Source organism: Sorghum bicolor, chromosome 1 (genome assembly GCF_000003195.3).
Source record: "Sorghum bicolor cultivar BTx623 chromosome 1, Sorghum_bicolor_NCBIv3, whole genome shotgun sequence".
In the NCBI taxonomy this organism is placed as follows: Eukaryota; Viridiplantae; Streptophyta; class Magnoliopsida; order Poales; family Poaceae; genus Sorghum; species Sorghum bicolor.
Genome location: NC_012870.2, coordinates 10620610 through 10641397, shown reverse-complemented (window position 1 = coordinate 10641397; position 20788 = coordinate 10620610). Strand labels below are relative to the sequence as shown.

The 20788-nt window shown below is 41.8% G+C and overlaps 2 protein-coding genes across 7 annotated transcripts; both read left to right on the top strand.

The window, feature by feature from the left end:
• On the top strand, window positions 1345–5292 carry LOC8054162 (ferredoxin-1). Of its 2 annotated transcripts, XM_021451246.1 has the most exons (8): window positions 1345–1601; window positions 1777–2005; window positions 2111–2174; window positions 3981–4069; window positions 4556–4624; window positions 4724–4768; window positions 4859–4917; window positions 5014–5292. In XM_021451246.1, exons 1-7 carry the CDS (start codon window positions 1579–1581, stop codon window positions 4901–4903), a joined length of 564 nt encoding a protein of 187 aa, XP_021306921.1. In that variant the 5' UTR covers window positions 1345–1578; the 3' UTR covers window positions 4904–4917; window positions 5014–5292. The 2 variants fall into 2 exon arrangements, with proteins under 2 accessions (XP_021306921.1, XP_021306920.1); XM_021451245.1 differs by having other exon boundaries at window positions 4859–5292.
• On the top strand, window positions 5479–13203 carry LOC8054161 (uncharacterized tRNA/rRNA methyltransferase YsgA). 5 transcript variants are annotated; one of them, XR_002449190.1, is made up of 6 exons: window positions 5479–5998; window positions 6091–6370; window positions 6558–6608; window positions 6968–7289; window positions 11350–12036; window positions 12387–13203. XR_002449190.1 is itself a non-coding variant. In XM_021451243.1 (5 exons), the coding sequence occupies exons 1-5, from the start codon at window positions 5709–5711 to the stop codon at window positions 11409–11411; spliced, it is 1005 nt and encodes a 334-aa protein (XP_021306918.1). In that variant the 5' UTR covers window positions 5479–5708; the 3' UTR covers window positions 11412–13203. The 5 variants fall into 5 exon arrangements, 4 of the variants coding, with proteins under 4 accessions (XP_021306918.1, XP_021306917.1, XP_021306919.1 ...); XM_021451243.1 differs by having other exon boundaries at window positions 11350–13203; XM_021451242.1 differs by lacking the exons at window positions 11350–12036; window positions 12387–13203 and adding an exon at window positions 9556–11328.

Here is a 20788-nt window from a genome sequence, read left to right as displayed (position 1 = left end):
TTTTTTAAAAATCTTTATTAAATTATTAGTATGGTTTATTTATATAAAAAAATTCCAGCAGGGACACGGGATACGTGCTCTTGTTCCATGCAGGATCCCGAACTCGAGAGTCGTTCCTAAATACGGAACGAGATTATATAAACTGTTATATAAAGTATTTATATTTAACAAGCATAAATCTAAATAAAATATATAATTAAGTTATGTACGATTTAATGAGTACAAAATTTTTATTACAGTTCAATCATCCAATAATTTTATCATAATTAGATCATAAAAACTGGAGCTATAAATTATTCTAATTAGTTTAAAAAACATAGATTTAAAGCCACAGTAAAAATTTTGTACTAAGTATATTATATTCTATATTCACTATTATATCTACTCATGTGTAGTCCAACAAAAATTCTATTTTATATTTGTTTATGATTTACTATAATTTTTCAAATATTCAATCGAAATAAATAAAAAAAGAAAAGATAAAACTTCCTTCAACACTTCTTAAAGTTATAACAGGGCTGGGAGGTAACATGAACGGTTTTAAACGTTAAGGGGAGTGTTTTGTCTGGTTTTAGAGTAAGGCCTTGTTTAGTTCGCAAAAATTTTCAAGATTCCCCGTCACATCGAATCTTTGGTCGTATGTATGGAGCATTAAATATAGACGAAAATAAAAACTAATTGCACAGTTTATCTGTAATTTGTGAGATGAATCTTTTGAGCCTAGTTACTTCGTGATTGGACAATGTTTGTCAAATAAAAACGAAATGCTACAGTATCCAAAAACGAAAAATTTTGCGAACTAAACAAGGCCTAAGTGGACTTTCACGAAAGTTGAAAGGTAATGTTGGCTTTTCAAAAAAAAACTGTAGAGTCTCCAAGTGTGAGGTCTTGTTTAATTCACGAAATTTTTAAGATTTTAACTACTGTAGTACTTTTATTTGTATTTGTTAATTATTATTTAATTATAAACTAACTAGACTTAAAAAAATTTATCTTCTAAATTATAAGTAAATTGTATAATTATTTTTTATTTTCATATATATATATAATGTTGATTTTATATATACATTTAAAAATTCGATGCAACAGACCCCTTAAAAAAATATGTGGACTAAACCAGCCCTAGAATGAGCTGAACCTCGTCCTGCTCGGCTACTCAACGGCGCCGCCAAGCCCAACGCTTGAGCCGCTCGCCGCCGCCGTCGCGCACGGGCACGGCACGACACGACTCCCTCCTCCCCTCCTACTGGGCCGGTGCCGAGCGATCAACCGTCAACGAAACCTTGGCCTAGCCCAACCCACTCGGCCGCATTACACACGAGCGGCGGACACCCAACGGCAGTGAAGGGCTGAAGGCCCCTTATCCGCTCCAAGCCAGTCGCGGCGTCGCGCTAGAATTCTCGTCTTGCTCGCAGTCGGCAGTCGGCACTCGCCACGCACGCTCTCTCCCCTCCCCTCGCGCCGGCCGCGGCAGTCGGCGCCCAACCCGTCCGTCCGTCCGTCCGCCAGAGCACATCTCCCGCCGCCGGCCGGACCCGCCCCTCACTCTCAACCAAGTCTGAGGCCGACGGCCGCACGATGGCCTGCCCCGCCGCCACCACGTACGTACACTCCCATGTCGATCTCTCCTCTCCCGTGATACCAGCAGTCTTCTTCCCCATTGGCGGACTCAGGCCTAGTTCCCCAGCCCCAAACGATCACCACTCGCGACTCCTTCCCAAATTGACTGGGTACACGCTGAATTCGGCAAAATCCTTGGTGCGTTGCTGCCTGCAGGGCTCGCATCGGGGCGCGGAGAGGGCCGTGCCTGTGGAGGAGCGAGAGGAGCATCAGCGTCCTCGTCGGTTCCGCGTCCCTGCTCCCGGACCGCGCGGCCCGGGACACGAGGGCGCGCGCCTCGGAGCTGCAGCAAGCGCCCCGCCCGGCCTCCGCTACCGTCCCCACGCACAAGGTCACCGTCCACGACCGCCAGCGCGGGGTCGTCCACGAATTCGTCGTGCCGGAGGTACACAGCCTCGCCCGCCCCCAACGCATCCCATTCTACTCGTGTTTGTCGATCCCGGCCGGGAACCTCCACTGACATGGGCTCATGGAGTCATGGTCGTGACAGGACCAGTACATTCTACACACCGCGGAGGCGCAGGACATCAGATTGCCGTTCGCGTGCCGCCACGGTAGGTTTGGTTTGGCTCCTCAGTCCTCGTATCCATCCACTCTTTGCCCTCATTTGCCACTCTCAGTACTACTGTTGGACAGCAACTGAATTAAGCAAAGCCTAAACATGATATTGGTTTTGATGAGTTGGCACAACTACAGACGAGATGACATTAACCTTTCTGCTGATCAGATTGCTGTATATGGCTAATTGACTAAGTTACTATTCATGGTGGTCTCATGACAATGGAACGATTTTGGGTTTTCAGTTAGCATTTCAGAAAGATGCTGACTTTGGCAGCTTATTATCTTGACTCTTTATGAATTTGAAATGCCATTTGATTATGCTAGTATGTTGTTTAACTGTCCATGCACATGAGCCTTTATTTTCACCAGCAGGCCTGATGGCCTGGCTCAATGGCTGATTGGCTGGGCCAAGCCATCTACTCCCTAGTCCAATCCCTACCAGTAGAACCGGACTATGTGCCTTCAAGTATACTGTAACTCATATGATGCAGTTAAGAGATATTCCCTCTATTTCAAATTATAGTTCCCTTTAGTATTGTCCTAAGTCAAACTTCTCTGACTTTGATCATGCGGTATCTCTTTAGCGACTTACATACTGCATGTAGTGCCCACTACACAGATACACTGAAAAGCTTGAGCTGAATCAGAATGACCATAGGAGCGCTAGATTTGAGCAAGCTAGAGTGCATGATATGTTCTGATATTCATGTAGTAAACTAGTAACCATGAACGTACATGTTAAAGTAAGCTGTTGGGCGACTCATCATGCATGGCTAGTTAGTAGCAGCTACACCAATAAGTTCACATGTCTCCCTTCAGCTTGAAGCATCTTCATTTGTTCCAAACAGAGCATGATTAGGCGTTGTCTTCATGATGGCCGTTAGCAGAAATCTTGAAACTATCCTCTTTCTGTCCATTCCCATCCTACTTATACTCTTGTATAAGATGGTGGTGCAAACTGAACGGTGGCCATTCCTCATCCTCTTTTATTCCGATATAGATAGTGGCGCATGCGAGTGTGACCCCAACTCGATCACACAAGCTTTTCTTGGGTTGATAGTTTGATAGGACACAATCTACGTCCAAAATAGAATCCCTATGTGCATACCTTGTTTAAATCTAGATCAACTAGATTTTTCCAAGATCCACCCACTTGTAACCTAGCAATCCCTTAAAGGCTAGAGTAATCAAGACATTGAAGTTCCCTCATTGTCGACTTTGAAACTAAACGAAGACACTACTCTATCTGTAAAATACAAAAGGACAATCATTAGCTATCCTATTGTCTGCTTTAGCAGAATTGGGTGCTACTACAGTACTACACTGATAGACAAATGAGGTACCAATAATATATAGCTTTGACTTCATCTTCTAAATGAAAAGTGTTACAATGTTACTTGTCCATAACACCAATGACCATGTAGAGGACCTATGACATTTGGTAAAGTCGAGAGTGATGAGATCAAGCATCTAGTAACAGACAATTTAAGAATATCCACTTCTAATGTATAGGTAGTTGTTCTCTAGTTGAGAGCATCCCACTACATTTTTCATCAGGTTGCATATGTAGGCGAATGGCCATGATTCAGAGACTAACACCACCAACTTAGCCAATACAAGTTATGGTTTCACTTTAGAACATGTAGGCAGAACATGCTGGAATTATTTGGGAATCCTATTTGTCACTGCAAAATAAGGAAGAACTGTATAACTATGAATACCTTTTGTTTGGGCAGCATCTCTTCTTTAATTATTCCCTGTGGTCTAGATAACAATTGAAAACTCATTTTGGTAATCAGGTTGCTGTACAAGCTGTGCAGTCCGAATAAAATCAGGACAAATAAGGCAGCCAGAAGCACTTGGAATATCTGCAGAACTAAAAGATCAGGTACATCCGTTGTTTTCTTCCACTAGTTGGAACATGATTGGACTATTGTGCCCATGCCATATTATATGTTCCCTGTGTACATGATCTGGAAATGCGAGATTGCATTTCACTGTCCAATTTAGGCAGTTTCTACAAGTTCCTGAATGTTCCTGGGCAATTGCTAGAAGCTTGATGCATAACTACCGCATCGCCTTTTGAGGAAGGATTATGATTACAATGTGACCCACAATTTTATTTGTATCTTTTGTGTTACAGATATGGCCATATATTTTTTATCGAGTAGCTATTCTTGGCCAAGCAACATAGAAAGATTCACCAATGCAAATCAGTTACCAGTTATAAAATACTCCTTTCATCCCAAAATTGTTCACACTTTAGCGTCTAGATTTATAGCTAAAGTGTCAACTAGTTTGGGATAGAGGGATGTTGCCTATCAACTATGGTACTTTAGGATTACTGAGTTCTGTTGTTTGATTTTCTTTTAAGGGTTATGCTTTGTTGTGTGTTGGTTTCCCATCTGGTGATGTCGAAGTCGAGACTCAAGATGAAGATGAGGCAAGCACATAGTCTAAACACCTTTTGAAATTAATTAATATTTAGCTCGATATGCAAAGGAAATTCACTCTACAAATCAAATTGTTTGTCATTTTGCAGGTATATTGGCTCCAGTTTGGGAGATATTTTGCACGAGGGCCTGTGGTGAGTAATAATACTTTCTGATCTACAAAACTGTGATTCATGAGTTCTCAAACACTTCCCTAAGACAAAATGGACTCCCTTGTTTTTCAGGAAAGAGATGATTACGCGCTAGAACTTGCAATGGGAGACGAATGAGCTGTGCCTAAGAGGTCGCACCATCTCAAAATTTCAATCCCTGTAGTTCTGAATATGCCGGTTATATTTTTGTGCCTCCAAATCTCACTCTCAGCTTTCTTTCCTTTCAGGAGCATGGTTGTAACCTTATGTTTCTGCAGTTGGTAGCGCTTAGAGTCACAATTCGCTTCGTGAAAGGAGGAAAAAAGTTTTTTTTCTCTGCTCCCAAATTTTCATGTCCTGTTGCCCCCTAGCAGCCTGGGCCGTGCAATATGCTCTTGTAAAGATGGCCACTTCTCATTTTGACTCTTGACAGATGACACATTATGAAGTGTGTAAAGTTGTAAACTACGGAGTACCCAGCATTCAATCTTCAGCGCGAAGCTAGTGGCTAACTTGAACTAGTTGAACAAGTGCCGAGCTGTTGTGTCGTTAGATTGTTACATAACAGCGGTTGCTTCCAGGTTGCTGAACTTCGGCTGAATGCCAACGAAATTTTGGCGCTCACTGTGTACCGAGCGGTCTGGCTCTGGATGAATCACTATCCTCGCAAGTAGCAAACGTGAAATTTAAGCCGGGGAATGGGGATGCTTGTGATGTGCAAAATGGTCAGTGACCAAGCTTCAATAATCAGTATGAAATGCGCGAGAATTTTAAATGGACATAAAAAATGTGCCCAAGTTCAAATCTTGTTTCAGGCAGGCCGTGATAGCGAATGGCAAATGCTTTTGACGGATCACGATTAACGAATGGAATTGGCGAAGGAATAATTTCCAGATGTTAACAAACGCACTCGCCACGGCCGCGCTCGCCAGTGGCCACTCCGATGTTACTGGTGCGCGCCCCGCCGTCTCCGCCGCCGCTCTCGGCGGCGACCAACTTCCCGGCGAACCTGGAGCGCCCCCTTCGCCTTCGCGGCGTGTCCTCTTCCCATGCCGGCGTTGCTACGGCCGCTGCCGCGGCGAAGCCGGCGGCTTCCTCCCTGGGCGGGCAAAAGCGCAAGCAGGTGGCGAGCGTGGCGAACCCGCTGGTGAAGCACTGCGTCAAGCTCCGGCTCTCCGCAGCGTACCGCCGCTCCTGCCGCCGCCTCCTCCTCGTCGGCCTCGCGCCCATCCTGTACTCTTCTGCAACTCCAGGCCCTTGTCACTTTACTTGCAACTGCGAGGCTTCTCTTCCTAATAAACCTGTGCTTCTGCCCCTTGCTACAGGGAGGTGTGTAGGTTTGAGCTCGACGCCATCGATTACTTGCTTCTCATGGACGGCGTAGAGGTCCCGGAGGCGCTGCGCGAGTTCTCCGGTGACGTCGTGCATGTCAGCGCCGCGGTGATGAAGAAGGTGTCCGGGATGCAGTCGGTTGATTCCACCGAGGCGATTGCTGTCATGCACATGCCTAACCATTTCCGCGACCTCGGGAGCCATGAGGACGGGGATGCCCTTGATGGGTTGCTCAGTTATCCAAAGAGGATTCTAGTCCTTGATGGGATTCAGGTGTGGATATGCAGTGCCCACCAAGGCCACCAACACCACTGTGCAGAGATGATTACTGTCTCTTTATGCAGTAGAATGAAAAGCATGGTTCAATCCGTGCATGCTGTTTTTGTTTGAAGCAAATGTAGTTATGCACATATATGCATTCAGTGCGTCTCATGCTAACCATGGCGTCCTTACCTTGTAGGATCCTGGTAACCTTGGAACACTGATAAGATCAGCTTGTGCTTTCAAATGGGTATGCCATATTCTTTCCTTAAGGTTACTTATTGAAGTACTGTATGCCAGACTGTACTACTGCTGCATTGCATGGTGTTAAATAATCTCTTGCCACTAGCCCACCTTACCAGAGAGTTTGAGGAATGCCACTAAATTTCATTCTGCTCCAGTACTCCTTTGCTAAAAAGAAATTGATTCTGCTCTTATGTAATATAGGATGGGATGTCCTTATCTGATTCCATTGTAACAATGTTTTTTTATGGAGTACACAACACATGATTTATATGTATTAGCTATCTTCGGTAGACAACCAAACACTCTAGTATTTGCTGTTCCAACTCTGCACTTCTAACAACCTCTAAACCCAAATGCCATCAGGATGGAGTATTCCTTCTTCCGGCTTGTTGTGATCCTTTCAATGAAAAGGCTATTCGTGCAGCCCGTGGAGCCTCTTTGCAGCTTCCTATTGTCTCTGGTACCTGGCATGACCTGCATGCATTGATGACAAAGTATGGTATGAAGATGATGGCAGGCCATCCAGAAAGTAGCAGTGATGCATCCAAAGGAATCTACTCGCTGTCCAAAGAACTAGCTGATTCACTGTTGAATGAGTCTCTGTGCTTAGTGTTAGGAAGTGAGGGCAATGGCCTCTCTGCAGAGACCCTCCAGGCATGTGAGCTTGTAAACATTCCAATGGAAGGTACTTTTGAATCACTGAATGTTTCAGTTGCAGGTGGCATATTTTTGTTCATGTTACAACCCAAAGGTCAAATTGACAGGACTTCAACCCCTTAACTTTGTGTCTGTTTCTGTTGCTGTTATCTACTTGTTAACTTTTCTTTGTTTTCATTTCTCTGGTTGTTAGTTTCTATCTTCACCATTTATGCTGATTCATAGTAAAGGAATATTTTGTTTAATCTAGTTTACCTTTTGAGGGATGAGAAACATAACATACAGAAAAATGAATCTGCTGACCTGTTACTCATGGAACTTCTTACTATGATGGCATCATGTAGTTTCACTGGCTCTTTAATAATGAAGAATTGTGGGAGGCTTGATTAATTATTAACATATTAACACTCTGATGAGACCGTTTGACACTGCATAGAATGCAGAAATGGTAAGAGGCTTAGAGCTATTTCTTTTTTAGATAAAAGAAAAATCAATTCCAGCCTCTGCACGCCATGGTGCACACAAGCTAGTACCTGGAATGTTTGGAGTGAACTGTTTTTCTTCGGTTTATGGACAGCTGAAACATTCCAGGGTAATCTTGTAATTATGTCATGTATCTCCATAGAAGTTAAGGGACACCATGATGCACCATGATAACTCAACAGTAAATCTTCACAGTTTTGATATAGTGTTTGATCCTTGTATAACGCGGTTAGCGCTGTAGTTAAGGTTGCAATCCTTTTAAAAATAATGACCAGTGTTATCAAGTCGTCTAGTCAATCCTACTCAACATGGAACAACAAGGTGATTAGTTGCAGTTAGTTGTCAACCAGGGCAACTCGACCCTGGTCGGTCCTATTCGTAATATATACTCAGAGTTCTAGATCTAGAGTACAAATCAAGCAGGAAGATAACTCTAGGGTGGTGGCTGCATGTAGGGTTACAAATTGGGCTGAAAAACATGAGCCCAAGTGGCCTAAGCCATCCCAGATGCAGCCCATGTCCTTAGACCTTAGCTGCCCAGTTCCATTCTGTTTCTGGTCCTCCAACTGATCATGATTAGTCGACAACTAATGAGATGGCCAGAAAACTAGTTGGTCTAATCGAGTTGTAGCCCCTAGTCGAGGTTCAGGATACCGACTAGATATTCTGGCTAATGCTTGCTATAAGCCTTTTGGTACTAGCAGGCCCGCCCCAAGTCCACATTTGTCCCTTCCAAGAATTATTTCTCTTAAAGAACAGCACTTCAGTCACTAGTTGAATTAATTTGCAAACTAAGCTGTTCTCGGATGCTTGAAATTTCAGAATAAACTCGTATTAAGCTAGACCTTCTACTATATCTCTTTGGCATTCCTAGTAGGCTAGTAGAGATGAACCATTGAACCTTCATTGGTTTCTGTGCAGGCCTCGATACATGGGAATAAACTCTCCATTATTAATATGGAGCAGAGTTGTACTACACTATTCTGCTTTAAATGAATCTGTTAGTATAGCAGAAAATTCAGATTGACTGCTATCTTCTTGATGCTCTGTTCTTTTGTGTGGTAATGTTAGAAGTAGAGAGTATGGATTACTGTCGACAGCAGGGATTTTCTATTTTCTTCTAGAATGAAAGATTTGGGCATTCTGCTCCTTCCTCTTCATTTTGGTGGTTGTTGTCCAATGTATGAAAAAAAGGTTATTGTACAACAATCTGTTGCACAAAGTTGACAAATTGACACTGCATGATCACGCCATGGGATTTTCCTTGATCCTTCAATACATAATGCATAAATTTATGAGTATAAAGGAAAATCATGCGCATGAAAAAAGTTATTACAGCAATTTGTTGCAACAGAGTTGAGCAATTAATACTGAATAATGATGAAGGGGTTTTCCTTGATCTTTCAATACAATCTGAATATACTATATAAAAGAAACAGCAAAATCAGAAATTGCTTTCCACCCATTGCAAGAACAAATAAGTTATGTTGGGTTCACATAGCTGAAAGGCTGACATGGTATCGTAGATATGTGGCTTCTCGGTTGGGTTTGGTTCTTGTTAATGTCAAATATATCTACTTGATGAGAATTACGATCTGCAAAACTCCTGGTATTATGCCTGCACCACAATGATGTCTTTCACATGACTTATTACAAGACCTTGCATGATCCACCACTGCTAACCTGATATGGTGCTGCCCTAAAATAAAATGCACTATCAACTTCTATTGCTGTCATTTCAACTTACTTCAGCCTTACTTAGTTAGTGCTCACAAGGAATGCTTTTAGATGAAAGCTTGTTTTGTTAACAGGTAAGTGCATCCTGACTCATAAGCAATCTGGTTTTGCTATGGTAATAGATGTGTGCGTCTACATGTCTGTCGCTCACTGAAAATGGTAGTGTTCCTTTCCATTCATGTATTCTTTTGGTAGATCAATATCTTTCAAGTGGTCTTGTTTTGCCAATTGATAGAATTTTTTATGCATATACAATTGCTATTATGCCTTTGTTTATAGTTGAATAGTTATTTTTTTTAGATATTTTCATGATAAACAATATGACCACTCACTTTCAACTTCTGCTTGGTCTTTTTAAATTATCTTTCTTTTGGAGTTTATCTGCACAATCTGAAGAAACATCCTTTGATGGCGGGTGGGCATGGACAAATGACATGGTCAGTGGCCAAATGCTGCAAGGACTGAATTCCATTGTCATCCTAGGAGCATGGATGCTATGGAATCACCAAAATATGTGTGTGTTTGATGGAGGATCACCCTATCTACATTGCGCTCTTTTGCTGGCCACTGAGGAGATGAAATATTGGAGTTTGGCAGGGGCTAAGGGGCTTTCCTTCCTAACTAGCTCTGTCATAGATGCTTAGGTGTTTGGGATCGAGGACATGTCCTATTGGGTTGGTATATATATCTTTTTTTTCATCTTTAATTAATACAATGATACACAGTTCTCTTGCGTGTTCGAGAATGCATCTGTGTTTTTCCTTTTCAGTATTCGTCTGATTGCTTCAACGCTTGCTGTTTATACACAATAAGTTGATTCCTCTTATAACAGATTTGTTTATGGTGGTGGTAACTGCTCGTCTTACACTTCTTTCATTTTTGAAGAAGTGTTATTGGCTCGTCATAATATTGATAATTAAGGTTTTAAAATGACTTCGTTGTCTCAGGAACTATTCGAATGGCAATGAGAACTGTTAGTGCATTGCTTGTCTTGTCTGCTGCAACTGGAAACAAACACACTTTCTCTTACTTGTATAGAGGACATGCCCTATGTTTTGTATGCTGAGCTACCAACCACTAGGCTGTCTAGGTACAAGTAATCAAATGCATATTTTTACATAACATATGCTGTGCCGAAAGATTATAGAGTCAGCCACTGAGCTACATCACAGCATTCCCATGACTTTGCCTCCAAAGTACTAATGGGATCTGTGATGACACCTGAAAAGGGCATCCTAATGTAAGCAAAGATAAAGCAAAGGTTGATCCCTGCGCTGGCTGGCACTGCAGAACATCAAATGTTGGATAAAGCAACAAAACACTACTTGTGGTTGTTAAAAAAAAACAAACCATTCTGGGAACATGGCTCTCTACTGCTTTACTGCTGTGTCAGTTTGCTTTTTGTCTAGTAGTATTGAACTGTTCAGGTTCTGTCTTAGGTGATTCAAGCACTAGTTAGTAACATCCTACTTTCATTGCAAAACTTCCACTGTTCCCCTTTACAAGTTTAGCTTATATATTTGAGTACTGTTTCTGACTTACATAATATAAAAGAATGTCTGGAACTTTTAAGATTTGCTTATCCTAAACAAGACTATTACCTAAGAAGACATTTGTATGTTACTCCATCTGTCCCAAACTATAGTTCATTTTAGTTCTTTTAGGTACCTAGCTTTTGTTATGCACATAAATATATAGTTGAAAAGCCAAAACAACCTATAATTTAGAAGGGAGTATTTCCAGCTTTATTGATGAAATATGAGAAAAGAGAGACAAGGAAAGGTGGTAAGAGTTTCAACATGTTTGGTTTGTGGCATGAGGTCATCCCGATCCTAGAGCCGAAGCTGACAAAGCTGTTTGGTTTGCAGCGTGGAACTGCACCATCTGTCATCAAGTGCTTCCAAGGAGAGTTGATTGTAAGCGGACTTGAAATACAAAGCCACTCTGTAAAAAGTGCCGGACCAACCCATTCTATGTCGCCAGGTTCAGCTGATGCCAGATGAGTTCTGCCAAACCAAACATGTTGTTTGTATTTCTTTTTATTCCTGATCTTTATCTTTTTTTTGTCTTCAATTAAATTTAAGAAGCAGAGGAAAAAGTTTATATTTGCCTCAACTATTTACTCATTGTGGGCTGAATTCTATAGGATGTTTCAAAACTTTGACTTCTTGAAAGAAATTATGTGGTGGTTGTAGTTGCATGTGTAATCTGTAATAGTTATTAATTCTCTATACGTGGTGCTAAGACAACATTTGTCAACTTCCATTTCTCCTAATCTTTTGTTAGTGATTCTGATGTCATTGTGCATAAATCCCTCGTTATTTTCCAGCGATAGTGACAGCCCTTATTATGTTTGTTTGGTGAGTAGTTGCCATCTGGAACATCAGCTACTTGTTTCAGAACTGAACTTGTACAGTTCCCTGCCTCCTACAGTCCTACTCGAGCAATGTAGTTTTCCGCGAACCACTATTGAAACGATCATGTGCTGCTTTCAACTTGGATCTCACATGTTCACAAGTACAAACAGAGATCAGTGATGGACCAATCATATTCAGGTACGAACATAAAATATCTACTAGGCTTTGGCATGTCCTCACAGCTACAGTTCATTCTTATATTAAAAAAAAGTGGGGGACCTAGATGCTTCAGATCGTGCTGCTTCTCATTATTTATGTCTTTATATAAAGTCCTTTATTTATGAAAGGAAGTTTTCATGTGTATAGCACAGCACTCGTTGTCTTAACCAACATTATCATCCTGTCTATGCCAATATAGGCAAGTTGTTGTCTCCAGTGGCCAGCGTGCCACGGTGCATATTTTCTCGTGAAACTGTGGTTATCTTTGCCTTGTCAATGACAATGCCCATGGACTCATATAATTGCCTTTCTGACTCTGAATCACGCAGGGTTGGTGTTCCTGCACATCATGCCATTTGGCAGCTTGCTTTCAATCCTTTTGGTGTCTTGCAGTGTGCTGGCTTGGGTTTGGTGGTGTTGATAGATCTGTGATCGTCTAAAATAGCATTGGGAGGCTACTGATTGGTCCATCACTTAGCTGAATTAAGCACTGCCAGGTTGGTGAATGATACTCTCTCGGCTTCTCTTTGGGAAGTACTCTAGCAATCAGATCACGTAAAGAAAGCTGAGTTATCGCGGCCTGTGTCGGAGCTTCATACGTGCAAGTGCAATGCATATAATGAGTTGTATGCTGGTGGCCTTTTCTTGGTTCAGAGAATTTGAGGGAATATTTCGCTTTATTTGTTGGGAAGGGATTTCAGGCTTCAGAGAGTTGCCCATGTATGGATGTCGGGCCTTATCATTTGCAGAAGCTCCTGGAATCCACTAGCTTTGCAGACTCTGATTATCGACAAGGGGCTCTGATTATTCGATAAGGAATTATGTTTCATAGGGAGGAGGTTAAAACTTAAATAGTTCGAATTATGCAGCAGGAATCTGGAAGCTTTGTGCATCATTCCAAATTAAAGCGGGGCTCAAGTGCAAAGGAAACTCATGTCGGTGGCTCAGTCCATTGAAACCAATGGATCCTGCAACCATGTCGTATGCCGTCTTGTAGCACGTTGAACCGTAAGCCTGCATGTTATAATGATGGCTTATTTTTTTTTCACTGGTGACTCACTGACTGTCATGTGCTAATATGATCTGTAGTATTTCTACAAGCTACTTCTTTTGACTATAAATATATTTGTACAGATATTGCTAGTAGAATTTGGGAATAGCAACATGCACTAGCTTAGGGAATAGTTAAAGCCTTATGCTTAGAATTGTACCTGGACAGAACACCCAAGAATTTGGGAAGATGCTCGACGCCACGGCAAGTTGCCAACCATGGCGCTGTTTGTGATGGAAGAGGCAGGAAGCCAGGGACCAGCCCTGTGATGCCAAAATCCTTTCTAGTGCAAGTACTGCAGTACGATCCTACTCACTGCTCACTAAAGCTAAAGGCACGGCTGTTTTTGGCTTTTTTTTTTCCCTCTTCTGTGCCATCGGCCACAGCATCTAATGGCTTGTCGTGTTATCGTGCGTGTATTCCTTAATCCTTCTCTTGCGAGTTGTCCGCATCACGTTGTGGTGGATAGTATATTCCTATTCCTACTACACACTGGGTGGCGAAGTTTTTTCTGCCATTAAGGGCATATGCTCTTACCCTCTTGTCCATTAAATTCGCTTTAAGAACTATGCAAACATACATCTCAATACGAAAGTGCATTAAGATGTGTGTTTGTACACTTTTTAATGTGGTTAGGTGAGATAGTGAGAGCATGTGTTCTTAAGGGCAGGAAAAGACACTAGGCATGACAGGAGTAAACATGAACGCTATGCTGTATACAAGAATGGTAATGGTTCCACCAACAGCGATATCCTTTTGCATTGGGCGATGATGCAGAGTGGTTTATGTGTTACGTGTAGTGTAGCCTGATCTTTTGGTTGTGCATGGCTCATAATAAACATCTAAAATCTATCATGGTTCCCTCTTTCATGTCCAAATAGTCTTCAAGGAGGATATGTGAGTTTTTTCATTTGAGGAGGTTCTTCGTCAAGCTTTTGATCGCGGTCTTGGCAAGCTTCCTGAAGCGATGTATCCTAGTATTATTAGTACAGTAATTCGCAATATCCGCTATAGCCCCACCTCATTTTTACAATTCTATAAAGGATGCTATAGTACATTAGTAAACTTTGATATTGAAACATTAAATTGGCCTATCTAAACCGTGTATATTCTACCTCCCTTGCCCCGCCCACTTTTTTAATAAACAGCTGAATTCTATCCAAACATAAGGCCTTGTTTAGATGCGTAGCATTTTCGTTTGTTTGTGGTAAATATTGTCCAATTATAAACTAACTAGGGTCAAAAGATTCATCTCGCGATTTACAGGCAAACTGCGTAGTTAGTTTTTGTTTTTGTTTATGTTTAATGCTTCATGCATGTGCCACAAGATTCGATGTGACGGGAAATTTTGAAAACTTTTTGGTTTTCGGGGTGAACTAAACAAGGCCTAAGTGATTTTACATGGGTGGAATGCACCCCAGGAAAAGCTTTGCAATGGCACAAAGTACAAGGCATGTATTGTACATTATGAAATATGTGTTTACAACTTATAGATGGAGTAATTCTATCAACCAATTCCCAAGAATTCCTAGCAAGAGAATTAGTGTTTGTGTTTGTGTTTGTCTCCCTTTTGATTTTTCGTGCTTCAAATGGAATTCCATATTGCTCTTGAGGAAGTGTGCTAGGATGGGCCGAAGGTTCGGCCTGGAGTGCTGACATGAACCGATGCCGGTCGTTTGAAACGTCGGTGCCGCGTGGAGTCTCGAGTTGACCATACGTCAGGCATGAGGCACACATCGGTCTCGAGCTTGAGTCGCTGACACGAGAGGCCCACGCGTCGTTGACCACTTGACCGACCCTGCTGATATGGACGTGTGCATGCATGCGTAGGATCCGCGCTGGTGGTGGAAGACCGCCATGTCGGTGGCCGGTCAACCGGTGAGACCGATCTGCTTATGCTTGGTACGCAAGGTATTCTGTCCTAAATCCCTGGAACTAAGGTTTTATGAATTTTTTTATTTGACTATTTAGTATTTTTATTTTATTTGATAATTAATGTCTAATTATAAACTAATTAGATTTAAAAGATTCGTCTCGCAAATTACATACAAATTATACAATTAATTATTTTTTATCTATATTAAATGCTCTATGTATACGTCAAAGATTCGATGTGATTAGAAAAAAAGACAATTTTTATAAACTAAACAGAACATAAAATTGCATACAGACACGCACACAAACTGGTCATTTTCAAACTAATCATATACTATGACCTTGTTTAGTTCCACCCAAAAACCTTGCGTTTTAGACTTGTTTACATTGGGTACAACCGGCGGGCGGTCTAAAAGACTAATCAAGCCTGTACTTCCTTGTTTGACCACAAATTGAACTGGAGCAAAAGTTCCACTTTGCAAAAGAAATGACTTTGAAAGGGTGGAAAAACAACAGTGTGCTGCTGATGTGTGAGTCAACATACTCCATACTACTCCCTCCGTTCCAAATTATAAGTCATTCCAAGAATCTTAGAGAGTCAAAGCATTTTCAAGTTTGACCAAAAATATAGAGAGAAATATAAAGATTTATGTCATAAAATAGGTACACTATGAAAATATAACTAACAAAGAATCTAATGATACTTGGTTGGTACTAAAAATGTTATTATTTTGCTATATAAATTTGGTCAAACTTGAAAAACTTTGACTCTCCAAAATTTTTGGAATGACTTATAATTTGGGACGGAGGGAGTAGAAGTGTATTCGTCGCACAAGGTCAACTGGGACCGTGCGTTTTATCGCTGTAGTCCTTCTGTTTCGAATCCGTGCGCCCGCGCGCCGCCCGCTTTGACGACGGGCGGCCGCCGCCAAGTCACTCGCGCGCTACAGGCCAGCCGCGTCGATCGATCGGCCGGCCCGCCGGCGCCGGGTGCTTCGCAGCTTCGTTCTCTCGCCTTGACAGTTTGCGATACATTTGATCGGAAGCATGCAGCAGGCCCGGGCTGCACAAATAAGCTGTCTCTGAACTTTTGCGAGACATTGACCGCCTTGGTTAATGCTTACAATTAACTGAGGCAATCATTTTTATTAATAATGACAGTCATAAATATTCGTCTCACAAAATCTATTAAGACGGTTGTATTAAGACAACCTTCTTCAAAACTAGCTTACGAGAAGGTCATTTTATAACCGTCGTCCTTATAAATCTATTTTCAAATGTGGTTACGTTATGAGGCGACTGTTATAAATTGATTTATGGAGGTGAGCCTCATAACATAACCATCTTTCAATGGAGACGGTACCGAGCCCGTACCGAGTCTACATGCTCGGGATTTTTGTTTGTTTGTTATTGATTAACCGAGGTGGGTATTGTAAATAGCCCGCCTTTGGTTAATCAATTAACCGAGATGGTCAAAGCAATTGCCTCCGTTATTAACGGGTTAAATGTGATCTTTTAATAGAGGTGGTTAAGAGCATCTCCAACAGTTGGCCATTTGGGTTATACATTCTAGGAATTTGTCAAAAACCATAAAAATTGCTCTCCAACAGTTGGCCATTTGATTTATGCATTTTGCCAAACTTGGCATTTGATAGACCAAACTAGGCATTTTTGCATAGGCTCTTTAGTTTGGCAAATTTAGAATCCCGAGAATCCAGGACTTCTTGTCCACGCTCGGTCGCCTCCTTCCCCCTCCCTGCCGCGACTCTTTTTTTCCCCCGCCCGCGCGCGACTATTTCCTTTTCTTCGCGTCCTTTTCATCGCGCCGCCTCCCGTCGCGCCTCCCATCGCCGCCTCCCCCCATTGCGCGCGCGTGTGAAAGAAGATTGAGTCGCCTCCTCCTTCGACGTCAACAACGATCGCCTCCTCCTTGTCTTGCAGCGACGCGAGGCTAGGGTTCCATCTTCGACGAAGCTACGGTTGAGGTACTTCTTCTAATTGATTTGCCACTTGATAGATACATGTACTTGCCGATTGATAGATACAAGGCCATATGTACGACGAGACGACGGGGCGAGACGACGGAGCGCCGCCGCGATGTACACCGGCGATCGATGGCAATCTCCGATGAAATCCTCGATGGAATTGGTGGCAGAATTTCCTGCGCGCGCGAAGGATAGGAATCGCGGCAAGAGCGCGAAAAAAAGGAATATCCCGGTCGGTCCACAATTTAGGAGAATGGCAACTCAAAAAATGGCCAACTGTTGGAGATCTCCTCTTTTTCCCTTTGGCAAATGGTTCTTAGACTTGGCATTTTTCAACAAATGGCAAAGTACAAATGGCCAACTGTTGGAGATGCTCTAATAAACAAAACATACGTTGACATCCTCTACAAGAACATTCCCTCTCCCACACCTAGTTTCCACAACGACGTGTACTGGATCCTAAAATTTGATACTTAGATTAACTTTCTTTACCAATACAAACATAAACCACATGATGGTGGTGGTTTTTTTTTTTTAAGAATTCTTGAGGGGCTCCCCCCCCCCCCCCAAAAAAAAAAACCAACACTAAAATTTATTAGTTAAAGGAAACAAATTAAACACAGGTACACACTTAAACGTAAAAACACACACAAAAAAGGCGAGACAGATCATAGAAACAAAAAAACAATTATCTAGAAGAAAAGAATCAAATCAAATGATCATATCAAATTCATGCATATGCAAATATGGCGTACCTGACATCACATCACTTTGCCAGCACCCTGTTTGTTTCATCTATCGTGTTGGTGTGCGCATGTATGCAAACTCATCACATGCTCCTCAACAGAATATCAACAAACTCTTAAGCTGTTAAGCATTGCATGCATCAGCATCAAAACCGCATGGCCATCATCGTCCTGGCTGTTTCGCCGACCCGACCATATACGTAGCATCTTTCTTCCAAGCAACACACACCGGCCAGGACATTGCAGCAGTACGCTTCTGAAATTGCTACAGTAACTTTTTGTTTGTATGTGACAGATATTGTCCAAACATAGACTAACTAGGCTCAAAAGATTCATCTTGTAAATTTCGACCAAACTGTACAATTAGTTTTTATTTCCGTCTATATTTAATACTCCATGCATGTGTCTAAAGATTCGATGTGACGGACAATCTTGAAAAATTTTGGATTTTTGGGTGGAAGTAAACAAGGCCTAAAGCCGTTGTCATATCCGCTTTCCCAGCTAACCCTGACTTAAGATGTGTTTGGTTGAGGTTGTTAAAGTTTAATGGCTCGGTACCATAGTATTTTCATTTTATTTGATAATTAATATTTAATTATAAACTTATTAGGTTTAAAAGATTTATCTCATAAATTACTCTCTTTAACCATATTTTTAGTTTCGTAAACAGTCTATATTTAATGTTTATATCTAAATATTCAATGTGACGGACGGTAAAATTGGCGGTAACCTAGCTTGCTCCAGACACACCAAAGTGCAGTGACACACACTGCGTGCCACTGCCACCAAAGTAGACACGCACGCACACGCACCTAGGCCTTGTGTAGTTCCAAAAAATTTTGCAAAATAAGAATAGTACTACTTTCGTTTGTATTTGACAAATATTATCCAATCATGTACCAACTAGACTCAAAAGATTCGTCTCGTCAATTCCGACCAAACTGTGTAATTAGTTTTTATTTTTATCTATATTTAATACTTTATGCATGTGTCTAAAGATTTGATGTGACGGAGAATCTGAAAAATTTTGTAAAATTTTTTAGGAAGTAAACAAGGCCCTAGTGTCCTAGTGCCGCGCGCGCGACGACGCTCCGCCTCCGATCGATCGATCCCGACGACGACGTTACGCAACGGTACGGTGCCGGCCCAAACCGCGGGCAGGTTCGATGAACCGGCAGGTAAACGAGGACGGATTAAGCGTCTCGGTTCATCATCACATAGATGGTTGAAAGACCCCGTGTGGCCACGCACTACGACACCGCTATCCCCCATGGCAGCTTAATTAGCTTGCACCTTGCAGTGACGATCGAGCAAGCTAGTTTGGCAGCCAACGCAGCTGTGTTGGTGTAACCGAGACGCAAATGCATGCAAGCAGCACTGCAGCAGGGTTTGTTTAGTGCCTGTGAGCTGGAACGCATGCGTAGTACGTGGATTGTTGACGGAAATTAACAAAGCGGGGCCGGCCGGCTTAGCTGAATTAGGCCTCGTTTACTTTGATCCTAGAACCCAAAATTTTTCAAGATTTCCAGTTACATTAAATCTTTAGACGCTTGCATGAAGTAAGAAAATAAAAACTAATTGTATAGCTAGCTTGGTCAGAATTTACGAGACAAATCTTTTGAATCTAGTTAGTCTATAGTTGGATAATAATTACCATAAACAAACGAAAGTGCTACAATATTACGAAAATTTTCGCTTCAGGAACTAAAGACGGCCTTAGACGGCCGGCGGCAGGGTCGATTTCGGCGCGTTGCAGGATGACGGTGATGATGAGCCAGAGTGGTTGCTCTATAGCAAGCAAAGGTGATGCGTGTGTACAAGAAGAGCCCATCGATCTGCCATGAGTCTGTCGTCGATGATGGCTAATGAGTCAGCGGCACGCCGACTGATGCGTGCGTGCGTGCGTCACCCTGTGGTTCCTTTTATATACAGCGGCTGAATTTTCAGCGCTGTGCCACGACGATCACCACCACCACGACGATAGTGTCCCTCCCGTGATCCCAGCTTTCAGCTAGGGGGGTAATGGCCTAGTGTAGGTGTAGTAGGCTAAGGCCCTGTTTAGTTTTCCACCCAAAATTTTTTCGTCCATCCCATCGAATCTTTGGACACATATATGGAACATTAAATGTACATAAAAAAATAAACCAATTACACAGTTTGATTGAAAAACGTGAGACGAATCTTTTAAGCCTAGTTACTCCATGATTAGCCTTAAGTGCTACAGTAACTCACATGTGCTAATGATAGATTAATTATGCTTAATAGATTTGTCTTGTAGTTTCCTGATGAGCTATGTAATTTGTTTTTTCATTAGTTTCTAAGAATCCCTCACGACATCCTTCCGACGCATCCGATGTGACACCCAAAAAATTTTCATCTCCAATCTAAACAGGGCCTAATAAAGCATGGCTTCTTCTGTCAAAGAAAAAAAGAGCATGGCTTCTGTCAAAATCAGCTCATTTTGGTGATACTCCAAGTGAAAGGAAATAAATCAATTACAGAAATCAATGATTAGTATACTAGCAAAAATTAATGAGTGAGATGCATGGTAGTAGACTGCAAGCTAGGGGCGGGGAAGAAAGAAATTTTCAGTTATTACGTTTAGGAATCTTAGCTAGACGGCAGGTGCGCAATAGTAAGGGCACTCCCAATGCTAGAAATATATCCAATCACATTCATTCTCTCTCCATTCTTAGCCAATCATATCACTTCATGTCTTGGATTTTTGTGTAGACATGGTTTCTAACTTAGACCCAGTTTCTATGATTTTTACTCTCTCTTCAATAACTATATTGTCACATCAGCAAAATGCTTAGGTGGCACTACAATTAATGTCTATAGAAACCACAATAAGCCTCTAAGGGCACTCACAATACAGACTCTATCATAGAGTCTAAAGTTATTTATTACCTCGAACAATGTGGACTTAGAGTCTAAATAAGACTTGGAGTCTTATTTTTTCTACCTCTTTCTTTAATAAATATACTGCCACATCAGCAAAATACCATAAATCATATGTAATTAATTGTCTTAGACTCTGTGATAGAGTATTGTATTGTGAGTGCCCTAATGGC

What these genes read in the sequence shown, in the direction of transcription:
- LOC8054162 (XM_021451246.1), top strand. Translation starts at nt 1,579, where the DNA reads ATGGCCTGCCCCGCCGCCACCAC. An exon ending in ACGAATTCGTCGTGCCGGAG is followed by an intron (nt 2,006 to 2,110) that starts GTACACAGCCTC and finishes TGGTCGTGACAG; the next exon opens with GACCAGTACATTCTACACAC. An exon ending in ATTTTGCACGAGGGCCTGTG is followed by an intron (nt 4,769 to 4,858) that starts GTGAGTAATAAT and finishes CTTGTTTTTCAG; the next exon opens with GAAAGAGATGATTACGCGCT.
- LOC8054161 (XM_002466614.2), top strand. Translation starts at nt 5,709, where the DNA reads ATGTTACTGGTGCGCGCCCCGCCGTCTCCGCCGCCGCTCTCGGCGGCG. An exon ending in GTCGGCCTCGCGCCCATCCT is followed by an intron (nt 5,999 to 6,090) that starts GTACTCTTCTGC and finishes CCCTTGCTACAG; the next exon opens with GGAGGTGTGTAGGTTTGAGC. An exon ending in TAGTCCTTGATGGGATTCAG is followed by an intron (nt 6,371 to 6,557) that starts GTGTGGATATGC and finishes CTTACCTTGTAG; the next exon opens with GATCCTGGTAACCTTGGAAC.